The 19,066-nt window shown below is 39.2% G+C and overlaps 1 protein-coding gene across 6 annotated transcripts in view; it reads left to right on the top strand.

The window, feature by feature from the left end:
* Positions 1 to 1,754: 1,754 nt before the first annotated feature.
* The window catches only part of Clxn (calaxin), an 89,789-nt gene continuing 72,477 nt past the window's right edge, over positions 1,755 to 19,066 (top strand). For 2 of the 6 annotated variants that reach the window (XR_010055948.1, XR_010055947.1), the window contains exons 1-6: positions 1,768 to 1,965; positions 9,012 to 9,170; positions 9,831 to 9,935; positions 10,820 to 10,971; positions 11,325 to 11,429; positions 14,524 to 14,654. Coding sequence is in view for 3 of the 6 variants with exons in the window: in NM_001106930.1 (NP_001100400.1) it covers positions 1,908 to 1,965; positions 9,012 to 9,170; positions 9,831 to 9,935; positions 10,820 to 10,971; positions 11,325 to 11,429; positions 14,524 to 14,583 (639 nt within the window). In the remaining 3 variants the exon portion in view is untranslated. Of the gene's footprint in view, positions 1,966 to 9,011; positions 9,171 to 9,830; positions 9,936 to 10,819; positions 10,972 to 11,324; positions 11,430 to 14,523; positions 16,372 to 19,066 lie in introns of those variants that run through there. The other 4 variants (XR_005491018.2, NM_001106930.1, XM_039088258.2 and 1 more) reach the window with 4 other exon arrangements.

Genomic DNA, 19,066 nt, shown 5'->3' with positions numbered 1-19,066 from the left:
TTTGTCACTGGCCTGCTTTAATCTCAGCAGGCTTTAACACTGACCCTGCATTTTTTTTCAGGTTAAGCAGACAGGGCCTGTTGAAATAATCAATCATCTCATATATATGTGCCTCTGAGAGACCTTCAATGTGTGCTGTCTCCCAAGATACTGGGACATACTTATTAGTGTGTTCACCATCAGTGGAAACCTGATCCCTAAGACACAAACTTGGTCTGTCAACTTGCCTCACCATCCATGGAAGCCTGCTTCTTAAGACACCTCATATGTCCATGATTTTGCCATTAATTCTGTGATGTAAAGAACAAACTCTAAGATTTTATGGGAACCAGATCACAGTATTTCCAGTCCCCATTTGCTTCTAGTACCCCAGAGCTTCTTGGCTTCTAGATGTGAGGACACTGGCACTATTTCATATTGCTTAACAGTTCTCAATTTTCTTTAAGGAGGAACAGTCCCTCGGGTTACTCAGGGTTTTTGGTTCTGGTTTCAAACAACACTGCAATTATTTCTACAAATAAAACAGTAAAAGAAAACCGGGGACCCCCAAAACTGGTACTATTTCATATTGGGCTGTTCCTTATTCTTAGCACAATGTATCTATTTCAGGTTGAAAGAACATTATGTTTACAATAAACTACTGTAATTCTCCAGCCTTTTAGATCTGAAGGTTCATGTTGAGGTAGCTCATTCATTTGCATCGAAATTCAAGAGGAGCATCCCATGTGTTGTTGAGTAAAGCAAAGGGTATTGCAGCCCATCCCTCCCTTTCCTTTCCTTTCCTTTCCTTTCCTTTCCTTTCCTTTCCTTTCCTTTCCTTTCCTTTCCTTTCCTTTCCTTTCCTTTCCTTTCCTTTCCTTTCCTTCTCTCTCTCTCTCTCTCTCTCTCTCTCTCTCTCTCTCTCTCTTTCCTTCCTTCTTTCTTTCAACAGAGCCAGAACTTGTCTTAAATATAAACAAAGGATCAATTTTAATGGGAATTTTAAAAAAGCAAACTTCAGTTATAAGCCATACCTAAGTGGGAACCTATTTCCATAGAAGAGAATGTATTTTTAATTAATGAACTTAAAATCACTGGTCTTTTGCAAATTTCCCCAATCCAACGAGTGAGACAGAAGATAGAGAGAGGGAGAGGGAGAGGGAGAGGGAGAGGGAGAGGGAGAGGGAGAGAGAGAAGAGGAAGAGAAGTAAGAGGAGGAGGGAAGGAGGGAGGGAGGCAGGCAGGCAGGGAGGGAGGGAGGGAGGGACGGAGGGAGGGAGGAAGGGAGGGAGGGAGGGGAGAGGGAGATCTACTTTCTCTTAATTGTTCAGACTCCTTTCTGGCAATTGCTCGGATGACACCCCTACTTCACTCCAGCACCCCCACAGATCTCCCTGAGAAACCTAAATCCTTCTTGTGCTCATCACACGAAACATCTATCCAGTTTGCACACCTTACTCTTCTAATTATGATGCAGTCTTGAGAGGCTGTGAACCGAAAAGATGGTGTGACAAGTGAAAATAAAAATTTCCAACACGGCAAACATTACAGTCTGCAAAGTGACAGGCTAGAAAGCTGCAACTGGGACTAAATGTAGGCACAGTGCCTATTCTGGGAAGCCTTGACTGGCAGGCATTACTGAGCTGACCAGGCTGCCTCCCAGACAGGAGGCAATCAGTGTACCGCCAGGCCGTTGCCACGGCTGCTCTGCAGAGGCTGCTTTAAACTCGAGAGCGCCCCGCCCCTGGGAGCCAATTGGTAGCCCTCTGAGGCGTTGTCATGGCTACAGTCTGTTGGGGTCGCAAAGGCGCAAAAGCTCAGAGCCATCTGGCTACACCAGGCTCCCTCGGCCTGGCGCTCCGGAGCCGGAGCGTCCTGGCACTATGCTCTGGATGACACACTAAAATCTAATTTTCTTAACACCGATCATGAACCGAAAGAAACTGCAGAAGTTGACGGACACCTTAACTAAAAGTTGCAAGCACTGTAAGTAAGAACCGAATGCGAGAGGACCCATGGCTTCTGGACTAGATCTCTTTCTACCCAGTCCCCACTTCCTGCTTTCATCAGCAATGGCCCCTCCAAACTCCCCCTCAAGAGAATCTGGAAGGGAATCCCTTTCTGGAGTTCCAGGTCCTTGGGAGGCATCCTGTCCCATCTCAAGCATCTAGTGTGTGATCTGCCCGAGCTCCCTCTTTATTTGCTTTTATGTTAGAGAAGCAATATGGTGTGTTGTGTGTCTGGGAGGTATGTGGGTTCAGCTTTAAACAGGTTGAAAAGTAAGTCCTAGAAAAACACCAGAATCAAGAAAGTAGAAGAGCCATAACCTACTTTCTGGCTCTTTCTAGAGCAAAAGAAGCTGAGGTCTAAGCTCTGGAAGTTTGCTAAGATATCCATAAAGAAAACAGTCATCACCATTAAGAAAGAGACTTGAAGTGTTACAGGCACTGTCTTAGGCATTCTTTTGAAAAATGTATTGCTCAGCAAATCTAAGATGGTAAGGAATCTGTCCCCAGTTTCAGATATTCAATTTCCAACTCGCAGTCATATCCACAGGTAAAGGAGATCCTGCGGTTGACCAAACACCAGAGCATTGTACTCGGACTGAAAAATAAGCTATTCTTGGGCTGAGAAGCAGTGTGATTCTCAATTGAGATTAGAGCAGTATTGTTTGATGTGTGAATTTAGAAGCTGTGTGATAGTCACAGTAGACACTAGAAGAGCTACTGGTCACAATGAAAATCGAGAGGTCACATCTTCAAACCACCTCTGTTGTATGAAGGTGTGGAAGTGAACTTCTAGTGCAGCTCTGGAGTTTTTGGGCCTAGCACATTTATATCATTAGTATCTAACACAGTGTATGAGAATTGATACCATGGGAGTAGTGCCCTGACTGAAAACTATGATACATTGTTACACTGCGAGCATCTTAAAATTCTCAGAAAGTGTCAGGCTGTCATTTAAGTTGTTTATTAATGTGATAAGAGATGGTGTTCTTTTGTTGTTTATATGAAATGCTTTCATCTCTGGGAGAATATCTGATATTTTTAAAATGAGTACAAACATTTCTGTAATCAGAAATTGATACATTAATAACTGGCACATACAATGTTTATTTGATTGAGTACGCTTCGTAAGTTCACAATTCTTCATGAACTGTGATAACAATTTAAAAAATAAAGAGGTGAGGGTATTTTTCCTATTTCCAAGAGCCATATACTATTTGACACAAAATTCAATGCCAGACTTGGGAAAGCTCCAGGCCAATTATTGGTTAGGAGAATACATGAGATTTCCAAGACAATATGAGCTGCAGCTGTTGCCTTTGTCTTCCAGAACTTGAAAGTGAGACCCTATTGCTGAAGACATCACACACTTAAGAGACAGAATTCATAGAAATTGACATGGAGCTGGCCTGGAAACCCTGAGGACTAGCTCTTATATTTTAAAGTGTTATGCATGCTGCCAAGAGAGAGGAGCAATCAGTAGTCCTACCCAGAGAAAAGCCTATGAGCCAGAAAAACAACTGGGCTGGCAAAAGATCCACCATACTGCAAGGTGGCACTTTTATCTTGCAAGTAACCACCAGCTGTTTAATTGGTCTGAGCAGGAGAGGCCTCGTGTCTGGTACTATAATCCTAGACAACTAACCATGGCTGGAACATGAACCCTAAAGGAGAACCTACAATTGCCATTTTCCTAAACCAGAATAATTTCTAACTGTATTCTAAATAATTATTCCTGTAGCCACAAATAAGTGTAGTTTTCATTCTGCATCAAGTAAGTCTCTTTCTCAACAGATAGAGACTATTTCAGAGAAGCACAGTTTGTCATTATGCAAGAATAAGGGACCATGAGGTACCTAACCCAAACTGATACATATGCAACACAATCAATCAATCTCTCTCTCTCTCTCTCTCTCTCTCTCTCTCTCTCTCTCTCTCTCTTTCTTTCTTTCTTCAGGTACCCTGTTCTCAGTTCAATGGTTTGCTGCTAGCATTTGCCTCTCTATTTCTCATTCTCTGGCTGAACTTCTCAGGAGCAGGCTCTGAATGGCAGTTCCTTCAGTCTCTGCTCCAAACTTTGTCTCTATATCCCCTCCTATGAATATTTTTGTTCCCCCTTTTAAGGAGTGAAGCGTCCACACTTTGGTCGTCCACTTTGGCCTGTGGATTGTATCTTGGGTAATTCCAGCTTTTGGGCTAATATCCACTTATCAGTGAGTGCAATACCATGTGCGTTTTTCTGTGATTGAGTTACCTCATTCAGGATGATATTTTCTAGTTCATTCCATTTGCCTATGAATTTCATGAAGTCATTGTTTTTGATAGCTGAGTAGCATTCCATTGTGTAGATGTACCACATTTTCTGTATCCATTCCTCTGTTGAAGGGCATCTGGGTTATTTCCAGCTTCTGAATATTATAAATAAGGCTGCTATGAACATAGTGGATCATGTGTCTTTGTTGTATATTGGAGCATCTTTTGGGTATATGCCCAAGAGAGGTATAGCTGGGTCCTCAGGTAGTGCAATGTCCAATTTTCTGAGGAACCTCCAGACTGATTTCCAGAGTGGTTGTACCAGCCTGCAATCCAACCAACAATGGAGGAGTGTTCCTCTTTCTCCACATCCTCACCAGCATCTGTTGTCACCTGAGTTTTTGATCTTAGCCATTCTGACTGGTGTGAAGTGGAATCAGAGTTGTTTTGATTTGCATTTCCCTGATGACTAAGGATGTTGAGCATTTCTTTAGGTGCTTCCCAGCCATTTGATTTTTTCTCAGCTGAGAATTCTTTGTTTAGCTCTGTACCCTATTTATAATAGGTTTATTTGACTCTCTGGAATCTAACTTGAGTTCTTTGTATATTTTGGATATTAGCCCTCTATCAGATATAGGATTGGTAAAGATCTTTTCCCAATCTGTTGGTTGCCATTTTGTCCTAATGACAGTGTCCTTTGCCTTACAGAAGTTTTGCAGTTTTATGAGGTTCCATTTGTGGATATTTCTAAGACTCAGAGAAAAATCAAAGAAGAGGGAGAAGACAGCTTTTAAGAGTTAGAAGACCAAGATGCTAGCTACTATATAGCATCCCTAGACATGACCAGGAAAATGCAGCCATAAAAACTCAACAGTATAATTTTGGGAACATGATCAGAGGAAAGACAACATTGGTTGACTTGTCAGTGTGTACAGAGGAAATAGGTGCAGCTCCTAGTTAAAGTGCTATACTCTACAGCATTCTACATAGCTTCTCTCTCTCTCTCTCTCTCTCTCTCTCTCTCTCTCTCTCTGTGTGTGTGTGTGTGTGTGTGTGTGTGTGTGTGTGTGTGTGTATACACAGCAATTTAAAAGGTCATGAATTTGGAAGGAATTGGAGATTATGAGATGGGGAGGAGTTAATGGAAAGGAAGGAGAGACAATGATGTAGGTGCACTGTTCACATATGAAGTAGTCAAGAAGTTTTAAAATCAGTGAGAAACTTTTTCTCATAGATGACTTTCAATCACAGTTACAAATTAAACTAATGTCACTTAAAGGACATTTCTGTTGAGATTGACTTGTGTTGCTGAGCCTTCCTTGGACACTAAAAGATCTTAACTTTTAGAGCTTTGCTTGATCATGAACATTCATTTTTTTATCATTAGATTTAATATATTAACTATTTTATATGTTTGGTTCTTGGCATTAAGTTCAGAAGTTTTCACTTTACCATGATAATGGGGATGAAGTTCAAGATGCCTGCTCTTAGATATATTGAACATTATGTAGTCGATGTTTTTCCCTGCATACATATATACCTAATGTATTTTAAGTTATATATGAGGCATCTAACAGGTCAGATTAGTTACAAAGAATACATTAAAATTGTTACAATATTCTGTAATAAAAGTCAAGTTTTTTAATTGCATCTATCAATCTTACACTATAATATGTGAAGTGAAACTTCATACAGGAGGGGACTCTGTAGATCACAGGGTCATGTCGCTGTTATAATCATCAGTCTCCAGTCTTCCCCAAGTAAACCCTGTACCAACTAAACACTAACACTCGTTTCTATGACACAACCACTGGAACCCATCAGACTCTGCCACTATTTTGAGAAAAGTAGCTACATCACATAAATGGAACCATATTTTCTCTTCTTGTTAAATCAACGTTGGTCCCTAAACATGCTTCTTCAGTTTACTGTATTTCAAAAGATAATAGAAAATAAAAATTGGTAAAGGAAAACAAGATTTATTTACTGATTGAAAAATTGAGTGAGGGTATCTAGCTTTCCTCCTGTGCCTATGGGCAGTTTCGAGTTTATAGAAAATTAGAAGAGACAGTAGGACACATGCAAGTATATCTACAAAACAGGTCTTTCCTTGGGGAAAAAGGGAGCCTAAGCCCAGTTGTTCTGTTGTTCCTGTTCTCTACTGTCCCTGTTTTCTGTTGCAGATATACTTTTATTCAGTTCCAGGAAAGAAAGTCATCTCAGGGGGTTTTGTTCTGGACCTGGCAGTTCTTTGTCCCTAGGTCCATCTCTGTGGTAATTCCATCTTTCTGCTAGGTCCATATATCTCCATGATAGGTCTATCTCTGTGCTGAGTCCCATCTCTGTGCTAGTCTCATCTTTGTTCTATGTCCATCTATCTCTGTGCTATGTCCATCTATATACTAAGTCCATCTCTGTGCTAGATCCCTCTCTTTCTCTTCCTCTCCCTTTCCCTCTCCCTCTTCATTCCCATTCTCCCTCTTAATCACCCCTCTCCCCCTCCATCCCTATCTCTCTTTGTGCTAGGTTCATCTATGTTCTAGGTCCATCTCTACTAGGTCCATATCTATGCTAGGTCCAACTATCTCTGTAATAAGTCCATTTCTTTGCTTGGTCTCTCTCCTTATGTTTGTCTACCACTGTGTAAGGTCCATTGCTGTGGTAGGACCATCTCTGTGCTAGGTCCATCGCTACTTGATCTATCTTTGCATTAAATGTGAGGCAGAAGAGTATTATTGTACAATTTGGGTTTTTTTCTTTTTCTTTTTCTTTTTTGTTTTTTCTTTGAAGGTCAGCTTCAGGCTCTGACTCCAGAGTGCCTGTCATTTTGCAAATAAAAAGCAGGTCTGATAGTGAAGAGACAGGCAGAAGTAGTTCCTTTTACATTATTTTTCCAATGCTGTGGCATCAGCATGAGGACATGGCTATACTTTCTGTCTTTCAGCTAAATGCTCATGAATCTTGTAACAACCCTCAAAAGTAAGGATTCTATTGCTTGGCTCTATCACATTTTGTTTAACCATTCATCCACCACAGAACACTTAGGTTGCTCCTCTTGGCTCTTCTGAAGGATGTTACTGTGAACATTGATGTCTAGGCATATACACTGAGTTCCTTCTCTCAGTTCTCTAGTGCTGTGCTGAAGTAAATCACTGAATCACTGGATCTCATTGATAGGGACTGACATGCTGTTTTCCATTTTAACAGTTCATTTAAAAGTCTTAACCATTTTCTACTATTGTTTTCTTTTCCAACGTTTTAAGATTTTCTCCTAAACTGTGATCCCTAACCATCCTCAGTCTGCTGTGGCATGTATTATGGGGTGCAGTTTCTCTATTTTCTTTTACACACAGGCTTTGTCCTTATGTACGAAAGCATACATACATAAAATTTCTCTAACTCCCACTCATATTTCACATTTAAATTCACTTATATTCTTTTTGGTAAACTGAATATAAAAATGTTTTATTTATTGTTGCTGATGACAGTGTTGGCAGTGCTGGTGCTGTATAAGTGTGTGTGTGTGTGTGTGTGTGTGTGTATCAAACTCAAGTTACCAGGCCTCTATGTCAAGGCAAGTGCCTTTTTTTAACCAGCTGGGTTATGTTGCCAGCCTTCACATATGTTCTTAATGCCAGTAAGTATTCATTCTTATACTCTCTCATTCCCTCTCATATTCTCACTCTCTCTCTCTCTCTCTCTCTCTCTCTCTCTCTCTCTCTCTCCCTCTCTCCCCCCCTCTCCCTCTTTCTCTTTCGTGTGTGGGTATATGTTTTAAGTAAATAAAAAAATCCGTTTACAAAGTAAACTTCATTAGTTTCTTGTTAATGTTCACACAAGTTGTAGGAAAAAAAATGCTGCTTTGTAGAACATGCTTAAGAGAAAGGACTGAAGTAGCTGAAGGGGTTTGCAACCCCATAAGAACAACAATATCAACCAACCAGACACCCCAGAGCCTCCAGGGACTAAAGCACCAACCAAAGAGTACACATGGAGCGACCCATGGCTCCAGCTTTGTATGTAGCAGAGGATGGCCTTGTTGGGCATCAATGGAAGGAGAGGCCCTTGGTCCTGTGAGGGCTCAATGCACCAGTGTAGGGGAATGCCAGGGCAGGAGGTGGGAGAGAGTTGGTGGGAGGGTGGGGGGTCACCCTCATAGAAGCAGGGAGAGGGGGTATATGATAGGAGATTTCCAGAGAGGAAACAGGGAAAGGGGATAACATTTGAAATGTAAATAAAGAAAATATCCAACAAAGAAAATAAAATAATAAAAACAACCTCTGATTTCAAAACTGTACCTTATAAATTCAGTGAAATGGAAAGCATTACACGGATATTTGGTAGCCTAAATTTCCAGGAAAACTCTTGTTTGTAGCTGCCATAAACACCTCCATCAAATGCTGACTGTTGCTGTCAGTCTGAAACAATTCTACTATCACTATCCTCTACCTGCACTGTGAAGTTTAGAATTTGTCAGCACAGTCATTTGGATCATATGGCTGATATCTTTTTTCATTCTAAATGCAATGAGCCTACATCTATTTACCATTTGGCTCCAGCAGGAAGAACTTACCTTGTTAGTGGATACTGTGATTTTGGCATTATCTTCCTTTAATTCTAAACCTGTGACTCAGAATATAGGGGTTGTAAAAATGGCAAACAACTATTAGATGTCTTTGTTTTGAACACATAAATTAAAAAATGCAATATTTGAGTAAGAACTTAAAATTTTAAAGTGCACTTTTGTTATGTGTCCATTTTGATCTTTTACAGTTAATAAATTTGAAGTAAAATGTCTTATAACACTTTTCTATAATTTGGTGGGAGATGTGCCAGAGAAGCCAGGAGTAGTCACTGGACTAGATCGTAATGTATTTCGGAACATCTTGCATGTGACATTTGGAATGACAGATGACATGATCATGGACAGAGGTAAGATAACATACAAGTCAAATTGCCTTATTCAACTGTAATTTAAAAAGGTTTAAGACTGGGCTTACTTATGGGAGGAATCATTCCCAACTTCATTTGAATATATATTAATCTTCCAAAATGTCTGCAAAAGGAAGAGGTCCCCTCTTTCTTTTGTTGTTTAGAAAAAGACCAAATTTGTGTTGGGTAGCTAAGTGCATACAGTCATACGAAAGCCCCATAGTGTTCCAGTTCTATTTAAATTTCCTTACATGCTTGTAAGTAGTTTACAACCAGTTAAGGCATACTTCTACCATGTAACCACAGCACTTGTCTTGAGGACTAAAATAATTTTGATTTTGATTAATAAGTTTAAATATCTAATGACTAGTATATTATCATCATTATTATTAATTATTATTATTTCTTCAACCATAATTTATATATTAAGAACATTATTCATTCCCACAGCACATGAAGACAAAATAAAAATATAATTAAAAGAATTTTCTGCATAATAAGTTTAATATGTAATTAAAAGTTTATGTACCTCAGTTTCTTTTGCTAAAGGAGGGCATGGGATCTTGGGTCTTGAAATAGCTTTGTATAGCAGAGTGATGTGAGACTTGCTATATTACAAACTTTTAAAATCCAACCCAAATTATATTGTGTCTTTTTTAGTATTTCGAGGTTTTGATAGAGACAACGATGGCTGTATAAGCGTATCAGAGTGGGTTCATGGATTATCACTGTTTCTTCGAGGGACTTTAGATGAAAAGATGAAATGTAAGCTTGCAGTTGATACATTATGATAAACATACCAAAAAGCCTTTAAATGACTGTTTTCCAAACCACCAATAAAGTGCTTTGGTTGGTTGGTGAATCCTTTCTATAGGACAAATTTAAGTTAATAAAGAATGGGAGTATATTAATTAAAAGAGAAACCATTTAAGGACTGAATGGCATGAAAAGAAGCACTGCCAACACCGACCTTTCATTCTAATGATGCACCAATACATTCAACTCATACTTTAAGCAAGCAAGTTATTATACACACACACACACACACACACACACACACACATGCATACATACATACACACATATATGTTGCATGTAGCTTTTGCTACCCTGCCTAAGTTCTGGGAACAGGCCGTATAACAGTCCCTACCCAGACAATATTGGATCCTTGGATGAAAAACACAGGCACACACAGTTACTCCATTTCAACTTGCCTTTTTGGCTCAACTGCTGGGTGGCTCCAATCCTCCTTGGCTAGTATACCCTTTTCAGTATTTCCAGTTCAGCACTCAAATCTGTACTCAGCTTCAATTGCTCAGCCACCTTCAGTCCCAGCTCAACATCTCCAGCCTCCTGCCTGTAGAAACAGTCTGTGGCCACTCTGCCCAAGATCTCACATGGATTGTTGGCTTTTCTCCCTCTGAAGCATGGCAAAACTCCTTTCTTCTCTCCTTGCATGTCTTAGCTGGCCTGTGGGAACCTGGAAGTCCTGCCTATCCTGCCCAGCAATTGGCCACTAGTATTTTTTTTTTATGGTTCAAGAACCTATTGGTGAACAGGACCTTAGCATAAGAACCACCCTTCACCCTTATGTACACACACACACACACACACTTAAATATAAATATATATATATATGATTTTTTTAGATTGCTTTGAAGTGTTTGATCTGAATGGTGATGGCTTCATTTCAAAGGAGGAGATGTTCCACATGCTGAAGAACAGCCTTCTCAAGCAGCCCTCTGAGGAGGACCCTGATGAAGGGATTAAGGATTTGGTTGAAATAACACTTAAGAAAATGGTAAGTATGGGTAATTTAGAGGTTTAATATTGAAACTTGAAGGGAATCCACAGGATAGAAGTAATAATTGAATTACAGTGATTTTCAGTACTCTGTTTAGTTAAGTAAGGGTTAACATTTCCTTGTTTGTATTTTCTTTGGGCTGCATGTGTGACTCAGTGACAGAGCACTTGCCTACCATGTCAGAGGCTCTCAATTCCATGCTAATAACACCCCCCCACACACTATAAAAGTTATTTTTCACCTTCCCAACCTAATCTCTCATTCTCCTACTAACACTTGAATGTGAAAATGAGTGTGCATTTGCACCAAGAATGCCATGTGCTGACTGACCCAGACTGTACACCTCACAGGACCATGACCATGATGGGAAGCTGTCTTTTGTAGACTATGAGACGGCTGTGAGAGAAGAGACTCTCCTTCTGGAAGCATTTGGGCCATGCCTACCTGATCCAAAGGTAACAATATTCCTTTTGTTGAACCAAAACCTAATTTGGAACAGCCAACTTAGGACATCTCAGCTTTGGGTATGGTAGCCAGAAAAGTATGAATACAGAAAGACTCCAACAGAAGGGACAGCTTTTCTCAGGGGACTGTTACATCCTACTGCTCATTTTTTCCTTCCTTAATACATTAATCCACATTGGAAAGAATTCATGAGGGTCAAGGTGCCAGAAACTAAGAGGAAAGGCTCAGTGACTGCACTGGAGGATAAAAAACAACATGAAAAATCATTACACAACATTGTGATAAGTATATCATTATAATAATATTAAGTGACTTGCATGGTGCTTCCACTGTGCCAGGCAATAATGCAAGAATGATACCTCATATCATCCAATTTATAAATAAGAAATCAAACAGAATATTTACACATTTTATCAAAGCTAAATTAACTAATAAGTGGCATGCCAGGGTGGATAAGCTGGTGCATTGTCTATAGAGAGTTGTTTAGAGTGTGGTGATGGACAGGAAAAAGAACATCCATACCATCCAATCTACAGGAGAACAGAAAGGCTTACCCATGGAACCAGGTCAAAGATAAAATAGCTAGATAAGATGGGAAAGTAATCCACGCAAGAGAAGTGGAGTGTGTACAAAAGAAAGAAAGGGAAGAACAGAAGGATGGAGGGATGGAGGGATGGAGGAAAGAAGGGAAGGAGAAAGCAGAAAATGTTTTACATGAGAGCTTGGTATATAGACATGGGATAGTAGGTGCCTAGAAAAACTAAGTCCTGCATAGCCTAGGTTGTCTGGAAAGTGATAAGGATGTGGTTGGATTTAAGCAAACAAGTAATGCAAATTATGGGTATCCCCATCCCCTGATCTCTAGTTTGTATCTCCAGCTACCAACTCACGTGTCTATTCCGATATTTTGTAAAAGTTTCTGGTTTCCCCTAAACTTACATCTCTCTTCTCTCCCGTGTTGTCAAGTGGTGGCCTGCTTCCAGCAACTTCAGCAACCGGAGAGCCAGTTTTTGTTTCTTCTTGCACTCTGAGCTACTCCTTTAGCATTTAGCCTTAAATATGGCCCATGCCAGTTGCTATTATCATCTGTCCTTTCTAAATAACTAGCTGTGTTACTCCCATTGTTTTCTTCCTACTGCCTTTCCAATGTAACATTCACTATATTTGAAAATGCAGATTGCATCATGACCCACACCCTCCAATGAAATCTCCATATGCAGAGTCTGTATCCTGTCTTTCCAGAAACATCTCTCTGCTTTGACATTCTCTCAGGCACTGCAGTGGAGGCAGTCAATTCTTTGTGTTCCACTTTCTGTTGTATCCTTCCCATCTCTTCCCCAACTCTTCACATCCTCCATTCCCTAAGTCACCCAGCCTCACTGGACTAACTGCATTGTTCAGAAAGCCTTTGCCTCCTTACCCTTCATCTCTGTGTTCAAATATGCTTTTTGTACTATTTCTTTCACCCTTTTTATTTATTTGCATATTGTCTCATCACATGAACATGAATTTCCCGAGGTCAGGAAAGAAATTTGTTTTTCTCTGTTTTTGCACAATTAATGTATTGAGTTCACAGAATAGATGCATAGAGAAACATAGATACATGAATGGAGATATAGGTAAATGGATGATCTCAGATGTTCCTGGTAGAAAGTTCTGGTTCTGTCCTCCTTCCTTGTTCAGGAGCTGTTTAGCCTTTCTTTTGTACCTTACCAACATTCTTAACTTATCCCTTATCTACTAAAACCTCCCTGTTAGAATTCTAAAGGCTTTAAAAGTCTCTCCACTTTAAAAAGAATCTGAAGAAATGGTTCAGCAATTCAGAGCTTTACTCCTGTCCGGTTCCCACTATGTATGTTTGCTTCTCACTCTGTCTTTAGGGAAATTTGATACCTCTGCCACTTACTAGTACCCACATTCATGTGCATATACCCCACATAGAAACATATACACATGAAATTAAAAAGTAAAATTTTAAAAAGCAAATGGAAAGGACAGGGTAAAACTCAGAGAGGGAAGGTGTGTATTTACACGCGTTTCACAGCCACTTTCACATTCAATTTAAGACCAATACTATCATGTATCACTCCTCATCTTCTAGAATCTTGTTGAGTTAGTGAATCTCATGAATGTCCTTGGGTCTTTGGATGTTCCTGAGTTCCTGGAAGTGCACACTTCAATTTCACTCCCCACTGAAGCCTCATACCCAGACTAAGTTGGAGGCCACTGGAAGGAAGTTTGAGAGTCAAAAAACACATAAAGTAGTTACCAGTGCTCATTGTATTAGAGAAGATATTCTCAATCTGTGGGTTCAACCCATTGGGGGTCAAACAACTCTTTCACAAGGGTCACTTAAGACTGTCAGAAAACACAGATATTTACATTATGGTTCATAACAGTAGCAAAAGTACAGTTATGACATAGCAAAAAAATTAAGTTTATGGTTGGGGGTTACCATAACATAAGGGACTATATTATTAAAGGGCCCCAGCATTAGTAATACTGAAAACCACTTTAGAGAAACAGAACTGATAGAATGAAAAAAAGTGTGTGTGTGTGTGTGTGTGTGTGTGTGTGTGTGTGTGTGTGTGTGTGTATTTGAGATTTTTGGTAGTGGCTTACTGCCTGTGGTTTAACTATTCTAATAGTGACTGTTGCCTAATGGAAAGTCCAGGAATCCAGTAGTTGTTTAGTTCAAAATCCTAGATATCTCAACTGGTTTTCAGTATTTGTTGGGTTCCCAAAGAAGTAGACTCCAATCCCTGTGAAGGAATCCACTGGCCAGGAAGAGTGAAAGCAAGCAAACAAAAAACAAAAGCACCCTTCTGCCATGTATGCTGCCTCCAGAAAGTGTGGCCTAAATTTCAGGCAAGTTTTTCCACTGCAAATGATCCAATGAAGAAAAATGACTCTATACCATGGATTTTAGTTTATTGCAAATATAATCAAGTTAATAACTAAGAATAGCCACCACACCCACCTTCATTGTGACCCTGTCTCTCCAGATACTAGAGGGATGCAATGTTTTGTTTTGTTCTGCCTCTATTTTTAGTCTATACTAAGCTCAGCACCTTTATCTTACAGAGGCAGATGGAATTTGAAGCCCAAGTATTCAAAGATCCCAATGAATTTAATGAAACGTGAATTCCTAAATGTATTGTACAAAAGGAGCCACATTAAGTTCATCAGTTCTTCTCAGCTTAGAAGATGCTATGGTGAGATTCAGTTGACTTGTATGTATTTTAGATTAGGACATCCTCACAGACACTAGGTTTGGAAAGAAAGGTTAACATTGATAAAGCTATTTCACCACATGGACTCTGTGAAGACACATACCTGTTATAAAGCTCCAGATTAATTAAAGCAATGAAGAAATTGTATAGTTATTACTTAGGAATGCAACTTCATATCAGAGGGATTTTGATTGCACATCGAAATATTGTTGAAGCTACATAGCATTTTTCTTCCTAGCATTAAGTAGTATTGTACAAAAAAGAATAGTAGTAGTACCAAAAAAAGTAGATGCCAGGTACTGGGTACTGTACAGCAAGGTGGACTCATGGAAACTATTTAATATACTGTTTTCTCTTATGTGAGGTTTGCTTAAGCAGCTCATAAACATTGGAGGGAAAAGATTTGTCACACACACTTTCATCACCACCATAGCAGTTAGCCTTCTGCATGTAATTGGCCCTCAATAAATATTTCAGATTGGATTTAAAGATAGAAAACTGCCACACAATTACCCTCTGTCCATGAGCTGATAGAAGTTGTCTCCATTTCAAGAGTCAAGCTTTTAGTTAATCTCTGGAGGTATGCCTGACCTGTGGGTTGCAGTCAGATGCCAAGGCCTTCTCTGCTCTAGTTTTTAGTGTCATGCCTCTCTCACTTTGCTGTCATGCACTCACCATCACCATATGGAATATAGTGTTATGGCTCCACACTGTCTGATGTCCAGTATACAACTTATTATCACGTCACATTGTATAATAATGGTGTTGGCCAATTATGGCAACCCAAAGACTCCACTGAGTTCTGTGGGCATCATGTGGTAATGAAAGGGCACCCTCTCCCAATTGAGATCTCTGTGAGCTCACCTTTACCTCTTTGTACTCAACAGGAGAGCAATTGAAAGGGTTAACTATGTGGTACCTTCAACTGATGTGTACAAATTCTAGAGAATACATGAAAAAGCAAATGTGCCTCCTTGTTATATGCATTATTAAGTTTATGCAAACGTTATATTATGTGTAACAATAGGCTGCTACTAATACCTGGAACAAGCAATCTATAAAATAAACTTACTATACTTATATAAGGCATTTTAATGAGAAGTTTCTATATGACAGTTACAAATAAAACACAATATTCTTTATATTTTAGCTTCATTGGGAAATGTCAATCAAAATGGTGTGTAATTAAGGTGTACCCAATGTTTATTTGTGTGTATGAATAAATGAATCTTACTCAAAAGTTAAGTAACATACCTGTCTACACATATCTGTCTGACTTGAATATAATCTGCCTTTCTGGTAAGTTTAAGGTACATTGACTGTATCTTCTGTTGAATAACTGAAACCTAGTACACCTTAATTAACACACCCTCTTTTCTGTTTAGTGGTGGTCATAGCCACATACCACCCTACTTTCTGCAATCATGAGAGTCTCAGCTTTAAATTCACATAGAAGAATGAAATTTTGTTGTGCTTATTATTGTCTGTGTGAGACATTTTATACTTTTATAATTTCCAGCTTATCAATGGTGTCACAAAGTATATGATATCCCCCCAGTAAATGTATATAAAATATATAATGTAGATGATGATCACATTGTCTTTTTCTATTTATCTAATGGCAACAGGTTATTTCTGCATTGTGCTTGTTTACCTGTATTATGTGAATGCTATGAATAAAATGCAGGAGTCTGGTGTTTCTCTGTGTGATAGATATAATTTCGTTTGGTACCTCTGCTTCCACTTTGTTGCATTCTTTCTAGTGATGGCTTTCCTTTTTTTTAAGATTTATGAAAAAACATTTTATTAGTTTTTAATACAAAAATAGGATGTGCTTTCTATATTTAGAGAACAGACTTAGATTTAGATTTGAATGAGCAAATATCACAATGTTTAATAACCAAATACAGTTACTATAAGGGAAAGTAGCTATAAACTGTGAAAAATTTACAAAAAGTCATATACATTTAAATACTACATATAATTCCTTGTGTATCTTGGCATTACTGGTTGGCTGTCATATGAAGTAATTAAGGCAAGGAAAAGTTCCAATTATGATTTTCTTTACATTCTTATTTTTTATTGGGTATTTTTATTTACATTTCAAATGTTATTCCCTTTCCCAGTTTCCTGAACATAAGCCCCCTACCCTATCGCCCTCCCCTTCCACCATAAGGGTATTCCCCTCCCCAACCACACCCCTTTCCCAAACCCCCAACATTCCCCTACAGTGGGGAGTCTAGCCTTGCTAGAAACAAGGGCTTCTCCTTCCATTGGTGCCCAACAAGGCCATCCTCTACTACATATGCAGCTGGAGCCATGTGTCAGTCCATGTATAGTCTTTGTGTAGTGGTTTAGTCCCTGGGAGCTCTGGTTGGTAGGCATTGTTGTTCTTATGGGGTTGCAAACCCCTTCAGCTCTTTCAATCTCTTCTCTAATTCTTCCAACAGTGATCCTGTTCTCAGTTGAATGGTTTGCTGCTAGCATTTGCCTCTGTATTTGACATGCTCTGACTGTGCCTCTTAGGAGATAGCCATATCAGGCTCCTGTCAGCATGCACTTTTAGTTTTATCAATCTTATCTAGTTTTGGTGTCTGTATATATGTGGTCTGTATACTCATGTGGGGCTGTCTCTGAATGGCAATTCCTTCAGTTTCTGCTCCAAACTTAGTCTCTATATTCTCTCCTATTAATATTTTTGTTCCCCCTTTTAAGAAGGAGTGAAGCACCCACACTTAGGTCATTCTTCTCAAGCTTCATGTGGCTGTGGATTGCATCTTGGTAACTCCAGCTTTTGGGCTAATATCCACTTATCAGTGAGTGCATACCATGGGTGTTTTTCTGTGATTGGGTTACCTCACTGAGGATATTTTCTAATTTTATCCATTTTCCCATGAATTTCATGAAGTCATTATTTTTGATAGCTGAGTAGTACTCCACATTTGTGCAGATGTACCACATTTTCTGTATCCATCCCTCTGTTGAAGGGCATCTGGGTTCTTTCCAGCTTCTCACTGTTATAAATAAGGCTGCTATGAACATAGTGGAGAATGTTTCTTTGTTGTATGTTGGCGCACCTTTTGGGTATATGCCCAGGAGAGGTATAGCTGGGTCCTCAGGTAGTGGAATGTCCGATTCTCTGAGGAACCTCCAGACTGATTTCCAGAGTGGTTGTACCAGTTTGTAATACCACCAAAAATGGAGGAGTGTTCCTCTTTCTTCACATCCTCAATAGCATCTGCTGTTGCCTGGGTTTTTTATGTTAGCCATTCTGACTGGTGTGAGGTAGAATCTCAGGGTTGTTTTGATTTGCATTTCCCTGATGACTAAAGATGTTGAACATTTCTTTAGGTGCTTCTCAGCCATTCAGTATTCCTCAGCTGAGAATTCTTTGTTTAGCTCTGTACCCTTTTTAAAATAGGGTTATTTGACTCTGGAGTCTAACTTCATGAGTTCTTTGTATATTTTGGATATTAGCCCTATACCATGATGACTTTCCTAATGTACACTAATGCTATGTGGACCTTTTCCCTTAAATTGCCAACATGTGTTACTTTTGTGTGGCTTTTTAACTAAAATTGGGAAAATTCCACCATATTGTGATTTGGACCTGTACTTCCTTAGAACATGCCAACATTGAACATCTTGCTTCTTCTTTTCACTTTATTTCATTTTTTTTTACTTTTTAAAAGTGTGGTCAAACACAAAGTTGGGCCATTAGTCCAGTTTGCATCACATCTTCTGGTGTACTTGTGGTTCACTGAAAAAAAAAACAGAAGCTTAAGAAACTAATAAGCTAAAATACTAAAGTATTGGTTAATATTTTGGTGAGTACTTTTAGTTTTTAGTGGCATGTTTATGCTTGCTTCACGATATGTTCAGATTTGCATGTGATTGCATTGAAACTGCATTTCTTCCAGATGCTACCTTGTGAATACTTTTTAGGTGGGCCAGTGTTTGTCCACAGCCTGCCTTGTCTCACCTTCTATGTGTCAATGCCACTGTCAGCATCAGGCCACTGATCATTGAGTACCTTAAATTTATTCTAGTGGTTGCAATTATAATAACTAATGGTGAGCACCCTAGAGGCCTATCTCTCATGCCTCACCACTGACTCTCTTGGAATCAATTTGGAAATTAAATTATTGTGAGGTCATGTGAGGTCCTGCAGTTCTCACAAAGCTGTTCCTGGTCTATGAGAACACCAGTCTCATCACTAATAAAAGTAGTCTCGCCAAAACCATAGATGATTTGTATCATTCGTTTTATCACTATAGCTGTTCTCTGAAGGTCCTAGCTTGCTTTTTATTGCTATGATAAAAACTATGACCAAAATCAACTTGGAAAAGAAGGGATTTGTTTCATATTCCACTTCCAGGTGGAATATGCATCAC

The sequence above is a fragment of the Rattus norvegicus genome, chromosome 11 (genome assembly GCF_036323735.1).
Source record: "Rattus norvegicus strain BN/NHsdMcwi chromosome 11, GRCr8, whole genome shotgun sequence".
NCBI lineage: Eukaryota > Metazoa > Chordata > Mammalia > Rodentia > Muridae > Rattus > Rattus norvegicus.
The sequence above is the reverse complement of the archived record's forward strand: the minus strand, read 5'-3'. Positions and strand labels throughout refer to the sequence as shown.